This window comes from Trachurus trachurus, assembly GCF_905171665.1.
Source record: "Trachurus trachurus genome assembly, chromosome: 8".
Lineage (NCBI taxonomy): Eukaryota > Metazoa > Chordata > Actinopteri > Carangiformes > Carangidae > Trachurus > Trachurus trachurus.
In genome coordinates, this window is record NC_139905.1 from 8,953,039 (window position 1) to 8,969,493 (window position 16,455).

Consider the following 16,455-nt stretch of genomic DNA (forward strand, 5'->3'; position numbering starts at 1 on the left):
GATAGTTCAACATTTTGGCAAATTCTCCTATTGCCATAATCCCTACAGTCATAGCAGTAGGTTCATCACCTTTAATTATCGGTGCATGTTGTTTTGAGATCAGCGGGGCAGAGACGTGAGCTGCTCAGTGAACACAATGGAGGTGAACGGTACAGGTCCCCTGTCCCTCATCAAACTCATCAAATACACAATCCAACAACTCCAAAACGCTTTGGTGGACAAGTTGGGACCTGCACATTCACCACGCTATGAGATAATAATGTAACATTACGAGACTGAGCTGTTTTTGAGGCAAATGCAGCCGGATCTACAGTACATTCCAGACATGACTGTGGTGTCACAGTATTTGCTTCATGTGTCGTAATGTTACATAATTATACATGATTATCTCATAGCGTGGTGAATGTGCAGGTCGCAACTTGTCCACCAGAGCGTTTTGGAGTTGTCAGATTGTGTATTTGATGAGTTTGATGAGGGACAGGGGACCTGTACCATTCACCTCCATTGTGTTCACTGAGCAGCTCACGTCTCTGCCCCGCCGATCTCAAAACTACATGCACTGATAGTTAAAGGTGGTCAACCTACTGCTGTGACTATAGGGATTATGGTGATAGGAGAATTTGCCAAAATGTTGAACTATCCCTTTTAATATGCAGTCTTTATTTATTTGGCTTACTCTTGGTACTTTACGCCCCTTGGTCTCAGGATCTACTTTATTTAAAATCACTGAAGACAGAAGTGTGCGACTGTTCCTCTGCACTCCCAGGATGCACCTGGAGTCACCTGTGCTGCCCTCCTGTCGCCACATGTGCGCTGGATGTCGGAGTTAGCAGCAGCTGGCCGGTGTGTCGGACGGGGCCTCGGCCTCCTGCCCTCGACCTGCCCTCGACCCGCCCCCCTGCCCTCCCCCCCCCCCCCGGTGTTGTCACGGTTGCTGCCACTCAACTGTAGTCACCTTGTTGTCCGGCGAGTCCTGTTTTTTGTTCAACACCGAACATGAGTGATGGCGCGGCCGCCTGCTGCTGTGCTGCCGGCTGCGACACGCTGGGCGTTTCAACAGAGCAGCCATTAGCTCGGCTCAGTGTGAAGCCTTTTGTATCGCAGCTCTTCCTCTTTTTTCCCTTGTTTGTCCCATTTAATTGCATCTTGATTGAAAGTTTTGCAAACTAAGGGAAGTCTCTGCTCTAAAGTCTATAACTTCAACACAACAAATTCATATTTGACAAAGCTGGAGGGAATTCTTTGTTCAGCTGTTTCAGCAGCCGCAGGGTGACGACCTGAGGGTGTTACCATCAATATCTGAGACACTAGTGATCAATCAGTGGCTGACCAAACACACAGAAAAGGAAGCCTGTGGTGTATACAGTATAGGATCTGATCTATATACAGTATGGTCACTGTGAAGCTACAGTAGTACAGACTGAATTTTTCATTTTGTCGCCGTTATAAATGCTTGATTTAATCCAAATAGTCAAAGAACTGCTGTTACAATTGACATTATAGACCAGGGTTTTCAGTGCACATGTATTTATGGAGGTATTTAAATGTGGAGTCATTACTGAGAAACATAAAAGACCTTGGTTGAAGGAAAAGCACTTATATATTTACATTCTTGCAAGTTAATACCTGGAGATCTCCCTCTAAAGATCACCATCCTCCACGAGGCCTTCGTGCGTTGGCTTTCGAAATTTCAAGAGCTTGTTAACATTTACATTAATCTCCTCAGTGCTGCCTAAATCATGGAGATGCAACATACATTACATCCGTCACTCACCGCAGCACATCACGTTAACCTTTTTACAGGGTTCCTACGCAAGTATGGAAAGTATGGAAACATATGGAATTTGATTTTATACATTTCCAGGTCTGGAAAAGTATAGAAAATGGCATACACATTCAGAATAATGAAAACAAATGATTAATTGCATGATTTATTTACATGATACACATATATTTACTCAAATATCACTAATTCTTTAAATTTTTTTAGCAAAGAAATCTGGAAATTAGGGTCAAGTATGGAATTTGGACATTTCAAATGTGTAGGGACCCTGTTTTTAATAAAGTGTGATTTGCAAGTGACAAAACCATCACAGAAAACATAACCAGTTTGTTACCAGATAAAGAACAGTAGATAAAATGAGATGTTGAACAGTGTCTCATTGCATAGTTTCCCTAAAACCATGCAAAGGTGATTAATGTTGCAACCTGTAGCGGCCCACGGCGAGCAGAGCGGGTGGTGGTGGTGGGTGGTGTCATTGTCACCTCCTCCTGAGTGCAGCGCTGAGTGGAGCAGAGAGCTTGTCTAATTGATATTGAGTGGTATAGGAGGGAGGGAACATGTTAACAGCCTCCTCAGTCGGTAAACGAGTATTAATCACTTCTACACATCTCTCCTGGGTCGCATCGAATCCTCTGAGGAGTTTGTGAAGCATATGGATCCTGTAACGACGTTTATTTTAAAGGACAGACGTCGACTTATTGCTTGGATCAAATGTTTATTTTTCCTTCTGAAGCCTTTTAAACATTTATTTACAAGAGCTTAAAAAGAAAATGAGCTTTGAGACAACTGGACAAAAACTGCAAATACAAAGTTGATTCGTTCATTTTAAGACTTTTATTTTAACATTAAATCTACTTTGATTCAATATTGTAAAACATTCACAACACAAAAACTTTCTTGGGGGTTGGTTTTGGTTTTTCAAAAGTTGAACACATCAGGTTTATTTTTTTTTTTTTTTTTTAGCTTTCAATCATTTTCGTATTAAAGTACAAAATCCTTTAGATTACATTTGAGCACATATATAAAATTTGATGGTCACATAAAGTCGGAGAGTAACCCTGACTGTTGATAAATTGCATGTTTATGTGAAATACAGTAAAAAAAAAAAAAACTGCACATTTTCCTCCTCTGCACCATGAAAACATGAGTGTAGAAGTCAAAGACTATTAGTTCCAGTGATCCATGGCTCTCCCCATCAATCTCATGCTCTTAGTTTACTACAGCAGCAGAGAGTAAAGAGCTGAGGAAGTGCCCGCGGGGATATTCACAGCTGCCCAGCGCCTTTCTAAATGGAGGAGGGGGTTGGAGGGGGTGAGGGGTAGGGGGGGGAGATATTGTTTTTGAAGGTCAGGGAGACTCTAGTGGCTGTTTGAGTGGAAAGTTCAGTTTGTCCGGAGCATGCAGCTCGCAGGGGGATCGTGAAATATGAGCGGGTCTTAATGAGCCGTACAACACAACCACAGTTCAGAGGTTCTGGAAAATTACATTTAAGGGAAAAAAATAAAAAAAGGCAAAACCAAAAAAAAAAACCACAGTAGAAAACATGGTTCCTGTCTTTCTGTGACACTCCATGTTGTCAGCCAAGGACTAAAGCATCAGGCTTCAGTGGTGAAGAGCTAACGATGCTCGACGCCGACGCTGCCGCTGCCCACGAACCAACGAACCACCGCCCTGAAAAGTGCGATGACACGTCCATGACAGCAGATCTCTGAGATTCAGAGTCTGTCCGTTCTGTCCGATAATATAATACATCCATGGTCCTGTCTCATAGTTTTCAGCTGCCTGTCGTCAACTGAACTCAAAGTCTTGTCTCTTGTTTCCTGCTGCTCCGCCCGGACGTCTTCACCCTTCAACTTCCTGGGTGAAGAAGTTTTAGTTTTATTCCTCTGAGCTGACGGGTAACAGATCGAAGGTGCAGCCTAGGAGAGAAGAAATATCTAGAAACAGTAATCTTTATCATTAAATGACGACAATTCGTCTCAATACTCTCACATTTTTTGTCACATGTTGATTAACAGAAAGGGAAAATAAAGATAACTAAAAAGTAGCAAAGTATTAAAGGCATGGAGTTTATGTAACTAAGTAAGTAAAATTTATTGATATAGCACTTTTCTCAGAGAGGACTCAAAGTGCTTCACATGGTTGTAATGCAAAATCAAAAACAACAGAGAGAATTATAGCAAAAATACACAGAATAAATTTCAGTAAAGAGATTGGTCATGGCTGTGATCATGTATGAAAAAGTTTGGAGTAAACCACCTCGCTTTCTTATAATGGTGGTGGAGCAGAGCAGACGAGGACCTGCTCTTAACCAAAGTTACAAGAGAGACAACTTATAACAACTTCAAATGATAAATCCTGTTACTACGGTTGCCTCTTAAAGCAGATATCAGTGGAATGTTTTTGTTAATATAAGTCCTAAATAGTCCTATTTTCCGTCAGCAATCACTTACATGAAGTATTTCAGCCTAAACACGAGTCTCTCCGTCACTCTGCTCTGCTGTAACCCGAGGAGAAAATTTTCCTTGTGGGATACAAGTGTTATCCAATGAGGAGAGAGAACGGCATGAAGGGCTGTGTGTGCAGCCAAGGGATGCGCGTGAATGTGGTGACGTAGCACGAGGACCAATTGATGCCTGACAAGGGCGGGGGCTGCTAACTCATGGTGCATTCAAAGAAACTCGTACTTTGTGTTTTTCCTTCCTGTGAAGTCATACCAGTTCGATCTGGTACGAGTTCACGGGTCGGAAGTTACGAGTGGCCGTTATAGGGAACTTTCACAGACAACAGGATGGTAAAAACACGAGCTACGGGTTACCTGGAACGCTACCAAGTCGTAGTTGTGACTTGAAGCTGTAACTTACGGTTTCAAAAGCCTGCCTTGAACGCAGCATTAGCCGAAACGGCCGTGAAGCTGATATCTGCTTTAATGCTTAGAAATAAAAGACAACATACCGTAAAAGAAAACAGTTAATTTTCTAATGCACAACAACATTTTCCTCCTGCAGCTGCACACGTGTACAATAATGCTGCAGTATAACAACTGATCTCAGGACGGTGGAAGAAGCTGAATCAAGGTCAAGATTTACAAGCACACTAGTTTGTACATGGCTCCTCTCTGACTTTTGTCAATGAGACATTGGCCACGCCCACAAACAATAGATGTAACGTCAAGCTAGCTACAGGATACGGTATCCAGCTGTGACCACAGGGGGGCAACGACCACATCCTGGGACAAGAAGCCCCTCTGAGATGCAAGGACGGAGGAATATATTTCTATTTCTGTTTTTTATTTCCACCTCCGTCCTGTTTCCCTGCCGCTCAGAAGCTCTGATGTGTGTTTTCCTGCTGTGAGCTCCGACCTGCCGCTGTGATGAGTCGCGGGGTGACGGAGGTCGTGCTCGGTGTGCGTCTGCTGTGGCTGAGGAACACGATCAATCAGATCTATAGCCGGTAACTAAGCTTTTAATTAGGGTCGTGACCTCGGCGCCTTGTTTACATCCGAGCTCCTGAGCACGAGGGATTTGAAGGGAGGAATTAAAGCTGCACCGAGTCCAGACACTTGTTTTCAATAAGTAATAAGTTGAGTCACATCGTAGGAGACATTTGCAAATTTACACCCTCAAAATACAGAAGGAGAGAGCATTTAGACGACTGCTTGATTTTTCTTTTTCAACACGATCCTTTTGAAAGATAAAAAAAATAGCTACACACTGTTACATTCCTCGATTCCCAGGTTTAGTTTATTTTATGTGAACAAAAGTGATAATATTATCTTCTGGAAACAGAACGTCTTACTATAATGATTGTCATTATCTATCCATCACTAGATTTGTTCTTCTTAATTAATCAGTTGCTGATGGTGACAATGAGACCAAGATGACGTCTTGATAGAGTAACAGTCCCAAAGATTTTCATTGTACTTTGACTTACAATCAGTCTTCAGTCTAATTATTCCAAAGTTAACCCTCAAATGAATGAATGAATGAATGAAAGTTTGAACACAGAATAAAAGAAAAACTGAATAAAACCAAACACACAACAATACTGTAAGACAACAACAGAAAATGAAACAACAACAAGACTTAAAACTTATTTATGTTCAAAAGGAGTGGGAAGAAGCCAAAGCTTATTAATAAATAATAATAATTATATACATTTATGTGGTGATATTCAAATCAGTGTCACAAAAAATTTCCCACCTCACTGGTTTGGTGCATCATAAATTGAGTATTGAGTTTTTTTAGACAAGTAAAATCTCTAGACTTGTCCTCATCATAGATTTAGGTGTGTGTTTAATTATTTATGTATGATTCAGAGGTTTTCAGGGCTGTGGCTCAGGGAGTGAACGAGTTGATGTGTCTCCATCAGATGTGATGTCATTGAGTTTTTTTCCGGCTCCTCCCTCCCTGTGAACCTGAGTTGCAGGACGACGGGGCGGGCTGCTCACCAGCGGGGCCCCCTGCTGTGCTGCTCTGTGCTGTGTTTACTGATAGTCCTATCTGCCATCGCACAACTTGTTATAGGAGGCGAGGCAGCCACTTATCATCACCCAGTCGCCCGGCAAACGCAGCAAACGCAGCAGCAGCAGCAGTTAGCCGGCTAACTCTGGTCCTGATGGGTCTGAAGTGATAGAGCTCCACCACAGCGAGAGATGCTGAAACCCTGGTGAGAAGTGGGCAAAGAGCCGGTGCTGCTAATTACCCCAGAGATTATCCAAGAGTGCTCAAGGAGTGTCTCTCTTAATTAACGATGGGGATGATTGCTCCGCTTTAGAGCCGCTAGCGGAGTAAATTGGCAAACGAGATGAGAAAACAGAGCCGCCGCTGCTGCTGCTGCTGCTGCTGCTGCTGCATCATCGTCACCACGACAACTTTGCATCACATTAGATTTAAAACGCTGTCACAGCAGCAGCAGCAGCAGGGCCGTTCTTCTCAGCTGAGGAGCCCTTGACCTTCTCACTGCCGTCGTCGGATTGCTCATGTTAAAGTGTCCGAGTGACTCTCTCCAAGGAGCCAACGAGATCCCACCCCAACCCCCCCCCCCCCCTCCAACTCCCACTCCCACCAACTTACAGCTCTCCCGTGCTCCGTCGCACATGAGATTGATCACCTCTCACCTCCTACCATTTTCTACTCATTAATTGAGTCCAGGAATCCCATCTCTTCTCAGATAGCCCCCCCGATAGATAGCCCCGGCCCTTCTCCATAGGAAGTCAATGGCTCCTCGGGGGATTGCGAGCGTGTGCCAGCCTTGGGTTAACAGCAACAGCTTTGTTTGCAGCCAGAGAGGATACAGCTGTAGGAGGCTCCTCTGGAGGGCTGTTAAACATGAAGCATTCCTCACAAGGTCGTTCCCATCCTCGTTCAGGTGGTATAAATCACATGGCTGCGTGATGGACGGCCACTAGTTAGGAGGACGTGATGTGCGGCTGTTTGACACCCGCTTTAATTTACTCGGTTCATGCGTGATGTCGAGTGGTGCTGGCGGTGCTGGAGGAGAGAGCGGCACGTGTCAGTGTGTAATCACCACATCGTGACATTGTGATATCTGCTCATCGCAGCTCGACGTATGAGTTGGGTGCAGGTGGAGGGGGAGGGAGGGAGGATCATACGTGAGTGACACAGGTTTTTGTCAGATGAAACTACACGAGCGTCTCTTCACGGGGCTTTTTTTCATTCATGTCACTTTTACTGTATAAGACAGAAAACCATGAAGGAAAAATCTGTTGAGATTGTTTTTTTTAAATAATATTTGTATGCGTAACTAGTCTCGGTTTGATTCGCACTGAGTCACTGAATAATGCATCTAAATGTGACTCACACTCCTCTCTCTCACATGAAGCAGGGACATTGTGACCAAACTGAATTTACTATGTAAATAAAGCACCAGAATCTGTTTCTTTATTCCAGTGGGAGGTGGGACTGTTGGGTACAGAGCCACTGCAGGGGGGCCGTGGATGACCAGAGGAATATGGAGTGAAACTAAGTTGGATGAAAATTATTTTTTGTTTTTTTTAAAGGCATAGTTCAACATTTTGGCAAACTGACCCATTGCCATAATCCCTATAGTCATAGCAGTAGGTTCGTTGTCTTTAATTGTCGGTGCAAGCTATTTTTAGAACGGCGGAGCAGAGCCGTGAGCTGCTCAGAGCTATGCTGCGGAGGCTAATGGGATTTCTTGGTTGCCCTCATCAAACTCACCAAATACACAATCCAACAACTCCAAAACGCTCTGGTGGACAAGTTGTGACCTTCACATTCACCACGCTATGAGATAATAACAGAACAGACTTGTTATCGAGGTGAATTAATGCAAAACCGCTGATGCGCGTTCCCGTCGGGGGCAGTTTTTCAGCAAGCAGTCTCTGTATTTGCCTCTAAAACAACTCTGTCTCGTAACGTTCTGTTATTATCTCATAGCGTGGTGAATGTGCAGGTCACAACTTGTCCACCAGAGCGTTTTGGAGTTGTTGGATTGTGTATTTGATGAGTTTGATGAGGGAAACCAAGAAATCCCATTAGCCTCCGTAGCGTAGCTCTGAGCAGCTCACGTCTCTGCTCCACCGTTCTAAAAATAGCTTGCACCGACTATTAAAGGTAACGAACATACTGCTAAGACTATAGGGATTGTAGCAATGGGCCAATTTGCCAAAAATGTTGAACTATCCCCTTAAGGGAAAATAAACCAAAGTTTTTTTATCAAGCTGACCTTTATTTAACTAAAGTTCAGTGCAGATGCTTTTCTAATAGTTTCTTCCTCCGTGATTATTAATGATGATGAGAAGGTTTGAGTGTCATCAGAGCTGATACGCTGCCACCGGCGAGATCCGAAGCCAAAGAGTGTGATAAAACCGTCAGATATGGCCGGGGTTCGGGCCAACGTCGTGTCGCGTGATGCAGCCGAGAGTTGGTGACAAATGAGCACATTATGTGAAGCTTTATTCTTGTGGCTTTGCTCTTGATCGACTTTCAATTCCTTTGAAAAAATAATGGGTTGGTTCCTGTGTCTTTAAGTGAGACAAATGAGTTCTCTGCTCCTAATTAGCATAAAATCTAGAGAGCCATTGGCAGAAAAAGGGGATTTCATGCTTTAGATTTGTAGATTTGGATGCTGTCGGAGTATTATTTCATTTTATTAACCCTCATTTACATTTATATCATTTTGAACTGGGAGCTTACCAGTGTGACCAGCAGCAGCGCCAGCCCTGATCTCACATGGGCCGTCTTGCAGTGTCCTAATCTTGGCCTGGACTTGGCACAAAAAGCTGCCCAGCCACCCTGAGGTAGTCTTAATTAAAAGCCCCCACACACATTCGCATGTCTGCTTCCTGTGCCGGCTGTGAGAGTGAGTGAGAGTGGGTGTGGAGCTGGAGAAGAGCTTCCTTTCTCCTGACCTGCAGCAGACGGGCAGGTGGCCGCGCTCGCTGCTTCACACGTAGCCCGACGCAGACAGAAAGGTGGGAAAGAAGACGAAGGTTTGAAGGAGAAAGAAGACGGGAGGAGCAGAGGGAGCAGAGGGAGCAGCAAGCAGATGGGACGTAGTGACGCCTCGTCCGCACTTTAAAGATGATGTTAGGGAGTGGAGATGATGTCTTCTGAGGAGGAGCTTGGTAAAAACTGCAGTCGTACTTGCTTTAATCTAGGATTTTTATTTGATCACTTCAGTTTTTTAAAGCATAAACTCTTCTTTTATCTAAACACATCCAGATCTTCTTTGCCATAAAGGAGCATGAATCAAATACCTTTTAAGGTTTTGAGCTGCTGCTATAAAACTTTATGTTGTTTTTTTTTACATTTTATAGTCTGAACTCTTTAAATTTACCGGGACAATAACTAAGATTATGAAAGTACTTATTAGTCGCAGCCCCTACATCTGTGTCCTCGTCCTTGAGAGCTGGTCTGCTGCCCAACCATTTGACCTCTCTGTATTAGAGAAAGAGGAGGGGAAGAGGAGGGGGCATCACCTCGACAGAGCTTCTCCTGGAGCCACAGATTACATTGGACCCAGGCCAGAGACGCATTAAACACTGAACAATCGTGCAACAAGTTTATATAGACTTTGGCCACTGATGTGTGTGTGTGTGTGTGTGTGTGAGCGGAGTTTATGCAAAGGTGTGGACTGTCGTTATGTGGCTTCGTCATATTCTTGTAGATCCTCTGTCTCCAGGTTTCAAATTCAAATTCAGTTTATTTGTCACTTTCATGAAAAACCTCTATTTAACATGGGAGCGAGAAGCCGTTCTCCGTGTCATGTTGTACTATGCAAAGATAAAAAAGGAGACACATTTAAAACAAGACAATAATTCTAAAGAAGAGACAGCAGAAGTTTTGTTTAGTCAAATAAATAAATAAGAATAGATAATATTACATTAAAAAAGTGGGCTGGCTGCAGTTAGTTAAAAAAAAGTGCAGGTGCATGTGTGTGTAGGACAGTCATACAATAAGTCCATGAAAAAAGCAGGCTTTTATTTTGAAATCTGTCTTAAATTAACTTGTATTGACTTTTAAACGTGAGGAGATGATTTGCCTTCATGCTCAGGTTGTTTCTGTGAAGATCTCCGTCCACACTGAATCACCAAAACCAGAAAAATTCCCCTTTTTTGGTTCTTGGCAAAGGAAAAAACTAATTTCCTCCGAGCCAACATGTGGAGGAGTGGGACAGATGGTCCGGTTCCTCTGCTGAGTCTCAACTGGTCGTTACCGATCTGCTCACTGTTTTATGGTTACAAAGTTGTGTGTGTGTGCAGACTAGGGATTGAACATTTTAAAGTGCGTGATGTGATCATAGAGAAAGAAAGGCTGAGTTTTATGTTGTTTTACTTCCCGTTTCAACGGCGCTGCTACCGCTCGCTGCTTATTTCTTTATTTAAGTCTCGTTATTTTTCAGTCGTCCAGTTCTCTTTCTTCTTCTTCTTCTTCTTGTTCATTCATTATTTCCCATGCAGACACTCACCTGAGTCCTGGACGCCTTTGTCCCTGACGGCGTCTCCTTCCCTTTGTACCGTCCGTCCCTGATAATTGGAATGAATTTATGAATTTTATCCTCCTGACATACATTAAAGTGCCACTGCAAGGACACAGGAGCTGATTAATAGAGCTTGTTTGAAACTTTTAGTTCCCACCACACACACACACACACAGACACACACACACACACACACACACACACACACACACACACACACACACACACACACACACACACACACACACACACACACACACACACCTCCTCCCCTCCACCCTGTTAAAGCACAGTGACCTGCGCTACAATCAGAAACTCTGCAGCACCGACGCTCTTAAATATCTCCATCAAAGGCCACAGGGATCTCACTCCTTCAGTTCTGCCTCACACACACACACACAGAGCGAGAACAGTGTGTGTGCGTGTGTGTGTGTGTGTGTGTTATAGAATAATTTCCTGCATATGTATGTGTGTGGAAAATCACGGTTCAGGTGTCACTTCCCTAAATGTCATCCTGTGTTTAAAGGACGGCTGATGATGAAAGTTGAGGAGCCGGTCGTCGGCCACCGCAGGGCTATGACTAACTCCTGGTGTCACGGGGGCCGACTGCGTGTTTTTGTGTGTGTGTGTGTGTGTGTGTACGGTTATGCGGAGGTGAGACGACTTGGCGTGTCACATGACCGTCGGCCCGTAGCAGCAGGAGCTGCAGAGCTCTGCCTTTTAGATACGCTCATGATCATGTTTCCAGAGACGTAGCTCCAGAAATCAATTGGAGATGTGACGTGAAGCTCAGGTGGGGGTGGAGACACGTTGCAGGAGGAGGAGGAGGAGGAGGAGGAGGTGACTTAATGTTTAAGCATGAAATGTTTCTCAGTTGGTTTTTAACGGCTGATGTTTCAGGGGCGAACAGCTGGAAGACACTGCAGAAAGAATGAACCTACCTGAGATTTAATACTTCCACTTTTTAAAGCACAAACATGTGGAGTTTGTGTCATCGCCACAATTCATTCAAGTCTAGTTCATTTATATACATTTCAGTCATAGTAATGCAGCTGACAAGTGACAAAAGGCAGTAATTGGTTGTCAAACGTAGCGAATATTGTTAATGACGCCTCGTCATGTTGCTCTATGCAGTTTGTTCCAGCTTTGAGAGAGTTTGGTTTGGACTCTTTGAACAATGAGGAGTCCTTTGTGTGTGATACAGATGGATACGATGTTGTGCAGCGGTGGTGTCGATGCAGATGTTGTGGAATTTGATCAGAAATTACTTGACAATGCAAAACCTTAGGGTGTGGTGGTTCCTCTGGGGCAAATGTGCATGGACTATATGTTGTTTAAATGGTCAGATTAATGTGCAAATGATGATAAAATGGGATTTTGTTTTAGTAAATCAAATAATCTGAGATGCTGGATTAGTTGTCTCGAGTATTTTCGGTAACCCTTTAATTTACAGGCCACCAATTACGTGATAATGTCAAGAAAACAGCCAAGATATGACAATTAATTGTGTAGTCATGTCAAGACATAGCCTAAAAAATAACAGTCAATTTCATAGTAATGTCATGTTTTTCATAAAGGTAAAAGATTACACATGCTTTTCATGCTTTGAATTTTTTGGTTAAGGTCAGAATTTTGCAATTGACAGATATTTCTGGTCTATTTCTACGCTATCAATCGTTATTTCTTGGCTATATTTCTCAACATTACTATGAAATTGACTGTTATTTCTAAACATTATGGTGCAATTAATTGTTATTTATTGGCTATTTCTTGACAAATATCACGTAATTAGCAGCCTGTAAATTAAAGGGTTTACCTCATTTTCTTTTTTATTATTGTACTACAGCTTTTTCAGTTACTTTGACATTGTGTGTGTTGCTGTTTAAACCTGCAACAGATACAGCAGTTTCCTTTATAACCTTCAAAATGCCTCTTTAACCAGATCCTCCTACTTACAATGTATGGATCCAGAAAATATGGGACATTTACCAGATGGAGCAAATTACATATTCATTAAGACTTCAAAAACCTATTTTTATTAAACGATGGAAACCTGTCATAGCTCTGCTAATACAATAAGTTTGTAGCATTAGACCCTTGATCAGGTACACACATCACACATCACCATCACGTAATTTGATACCTAGAGTGGATTTCTCTCCCTTTTATTTATTTATTTATGAATTCCTTTAAATCATTATTACCAATATTGCCATTCTTTGTATTATATTCCATAATTTATCTTCCTTTACTTTTTTTTCTCTCTCTTTTCTCTCTCTCTCACTTTGGATGTGTGTAATTGATTTTATGTTTAATTTCTTGTTTTGTTGCGCTGCTTTAAAAAAAAAAAAAAAAAAAAAAAGTACATAAAGGGAAATGAATATGTTGTGTTGTCAAAATAAATAAAAATTAAGTTCTAAAAAAAAAAAAATGCCACTTTAATACTCTTTAATGTTTTGTTTCCCCAGCCTTCTCCATGATGATCATCTTGGCTCTCATCCACATCGGTAAAGGCTCCGGTGGCGAGGGCCGCCCGCCGGTCGCCAACCTGTCCGGGGTGCCCAACCTGTTCGGGGTGTGCGTCTACTCCTTCATGTGCCAGCACTCCCTTCCCTCCCTGGTGACGCCCATCTCCGACAAGAAGCGCGTGGGCACGCTGGTGCTGGCGGACTACACGCTGATCCTGGGCTTCTACGTGCTGCTGTCGTTCACCGCCATCTTCTGCTTCGACAGCGCGCTGCTGCACGACATGTACACGCTCAACTTCACCGACAACTGCAACGTGCTGGACATCCCCGTGCTGCGCTACTTCCTCGGCCTCTTCCCGGTCTTCACCATCAGCACCAACTTCCCCATCATCGCCGTCACGCTCAAAAACAACTGGAAGACGCTGTTCCACCGCGACGGAGGCACCTACCCGTGGGTGGTGGACCGCGTCGTGTTCCCGCTCATCACGCTGGTGCCGCCCATCGTGGTGGCCTTCTGCACCCACAACCTGGAGTCCCTGGTGGGCATCACGGGGGCCTACGCCGGCACGGGGATCCAGTACATTATCCCGGCGTGCCTCGTCTACTACGGCCGACGCCACCTGGAGCCCGTGTTGGGCCGAGACGCCGTCAACAAGCACCAGTCCCCGTTCCGCCACGCCTTCTGGGTGTGGTTCGTTCTGCTGTGGGCCGCCTTCTGCCTCATGTTCGTCACGGCCAACATCATCCTGACTGACACCAAGAAATAAAAACTCACTGCTCCCCAAAAAACTTTTTCCAGAAAAATAGAAAACAAAATCAAAAAAAAAATCTCTATCTGTTCGGCCAGTTTCTTTGTTGGTAGACAACGAGGCCTTACTTGCTGCTGGTTGGACAGTGTGCCTTTTTTATGGGACTTTTGTCGCGTTAATTAAATGTGATTAAATGTAACTTAGAGTAATTTATGTAATTTGTTAAAAGGGACCAAATGTCAAGTGTCTATGTTCCATTATAAAAGTCGGAGCCGTGCATGAAAACAATGAAAGGGAATTTATAAAAAACAAAACAAATATATGACAGTCTGAGGTTTGCACTTTTTCAACAAATGGGCTTCAGATGAACTGTTTCATTCACACATGTATAAACTGTATAAAGTTTGTTGGTTTTGGAGCGAGGGGGACAGGAGGAGTCGGATGCTGTCTCAGTAATCCTCAAGTTAGTTAGTTAGTGTTGTTGAAGGTGCCGAATGATCCACTGGAGCTTCAGGTCCCGATCATTCCAATAGAAATATATCGAAGCTGTTTGAAAGAGCCGAGCAGGCCGGGCGACAAGAAGAAGAGGCTGTCACACCCAGACCCGTGTCCTGCTTGGCACCCACACAGCTCAATAATGAAATTGGAACAGAAACCAAAAGACGAAGATATATATTTAAAAAGAGAGAAAAAAGAAAAAAAACGAAACAAATCAGGGATGATCAGTCTCTCACGGCTGACGTGTATCCATTTCTCCGATCTCCTCGTCCCCAGCTCGTGAACGATGAAGCTCCGTCCGGTGACAGATGCAGACGGATGGGCCTCCCTCCAGGAAGAGCTCCGGTGTCTCAGTTTATCACCGGGCGCTCACACCTGTAGTTGTCGCACTCGCGTCTCCTGAACCGCTCAGCGCCCGATCACGACTCTGTCAGGCTCACACTGTATCCATCAGGCCGCCGCCCCAGCAGCTTCCTGACACACAACCACCCCGATCTGCAGCGAGTCGGCCTTTAAAAGCGTCGCCATCCGCCTCACTCTGACTTCTTCACTCACACTTGGCAGCTTTCTGTCTGAGTTGTGCCTGTTAGTTAATGAACAAAGCTCATTTTCACCTCTGACCCGACTTATGGTTCTGACTTTTTTTTCTGGAGGCAGCAGTGCATCCAAAGAAAAACAAACAAGACAAACTATTTCCTCTTTATCTTAAGTGGAAATTTTCTAATTCAGATTATGAAGCTGGTTTAAGTTTACAGTGGAGGTGGAGGAAATCTGATTTGTGGTGTTTCCGTTTTAAATGTCAACGAAATGCCTGTGCACCACAAATGATCGTCCATCCACCTGCTTCATATAAGTACAATGATGTGTTAGGGTCATTGTTGGTTTAAAAACAAGCTGAAAGAGAGTAGGAGTAGATATAAAAACTGAATTTTCAAATTTAAAGTTGCAATTTTATGAGAAAAAAAACGTGTTAGTATGCATGGTAGGTTATGGACAGTCTGTAATCTACCACCTGCATTCATTTGAGTATGTAAACCTTCCTAAAGCAGCCATGTGCCTCACTAATGCACCAATGTACGGTGGTGTAACAGCTGTAGCTTTCCCTGGTGCTGCCTGTGCTCTTCAACCTTGCAAAGTGTAGAAACATATTCCTTCTTATATTAAACAGACTTGTGACTTTAAATTTAAAAATTCAGATTTTTTTCTCCTTTTTTAAGATGTCATATATACTATATACCGGTATCTATATATAAGGGTGAGAGGTGAAAAGCAAACATACAAAAGACAGAAGAAACCAAATCTACCTTTTTTTTTGTCATTTGTGTGAACTGATCCTTACACGTTAACGCCTGAGCTGTGTAGCAGAGTAGAGCTTTCTGCTCATTCAGTTTAATTTCTGATCAGCTGATACATTTTCACTGTATATCAGTTTAACAAACGCTGTGTTTGAAGTTTCTCACTATTGCTCCTGTGGTGTAAATAGTGTTTAAGTGTAAATCCGTGCATTACACACACCCTCCTCCACACACACACACTCACTCACACACACACACACACACACACACACACACACACACACACACACACACACACACACACACACACACACACACACACACACACACACACACACACACACACACACACACACACACACACTCACTCTTCACCTGTGATTGGATGTCTTGTTCATGTGATGTGTCAGTGTGTGAAGCCTCATTTTACTGCTCACTGCAGTGTGGAGTTTTTTATTATGTAGGGGAGAAAAAAACCAGTGGGTGAGTGATGGAGGAGTTTCAAACACAGCTGCAGCTTTAAATGGAGAAATGCATCCAAACGGTAACAACGGTTAGCCGGTGGAAGTTAGTTCACCACAGTGAGAAATGTCGGATGAGTTTTAGCTCGGAAGAAGTCGAAGAGTCGTGCACACACTCTGTTTGTTTCTTATTGCTGACGACACATGATGACACATGATCGTTATTGGTTAAAA

The 16,455-nt window shown here is 43.5% G+C and overlaps 1 protein-coding gene across 1 annotated transcript in view; it reads left to right on the forward strand.

Moving 5' to 3' along the window:
• Positions 1 to 15,974, forward strand: part of tmem104 (transmembrane protein 104) — a 74,384-nt gene extending 58,410 nt beyond the window's left edge. The window contains exon 10 of the mRNA XM_083976733.1: positions 13,219 to 15,974. Coding sequence (XP_083832859.1) covers positions 13,219 to 13,985 — 767 coding nt within the window. The 3' untranslated portion in view covers positions 13,986 to 15,974. The remainder of the gene's footprint in view (positions 1 to 13,218) is intronic.
• The last annotated feature ends 481 nt before the right edge of the window (positions 15,975 to 16,455 follow it).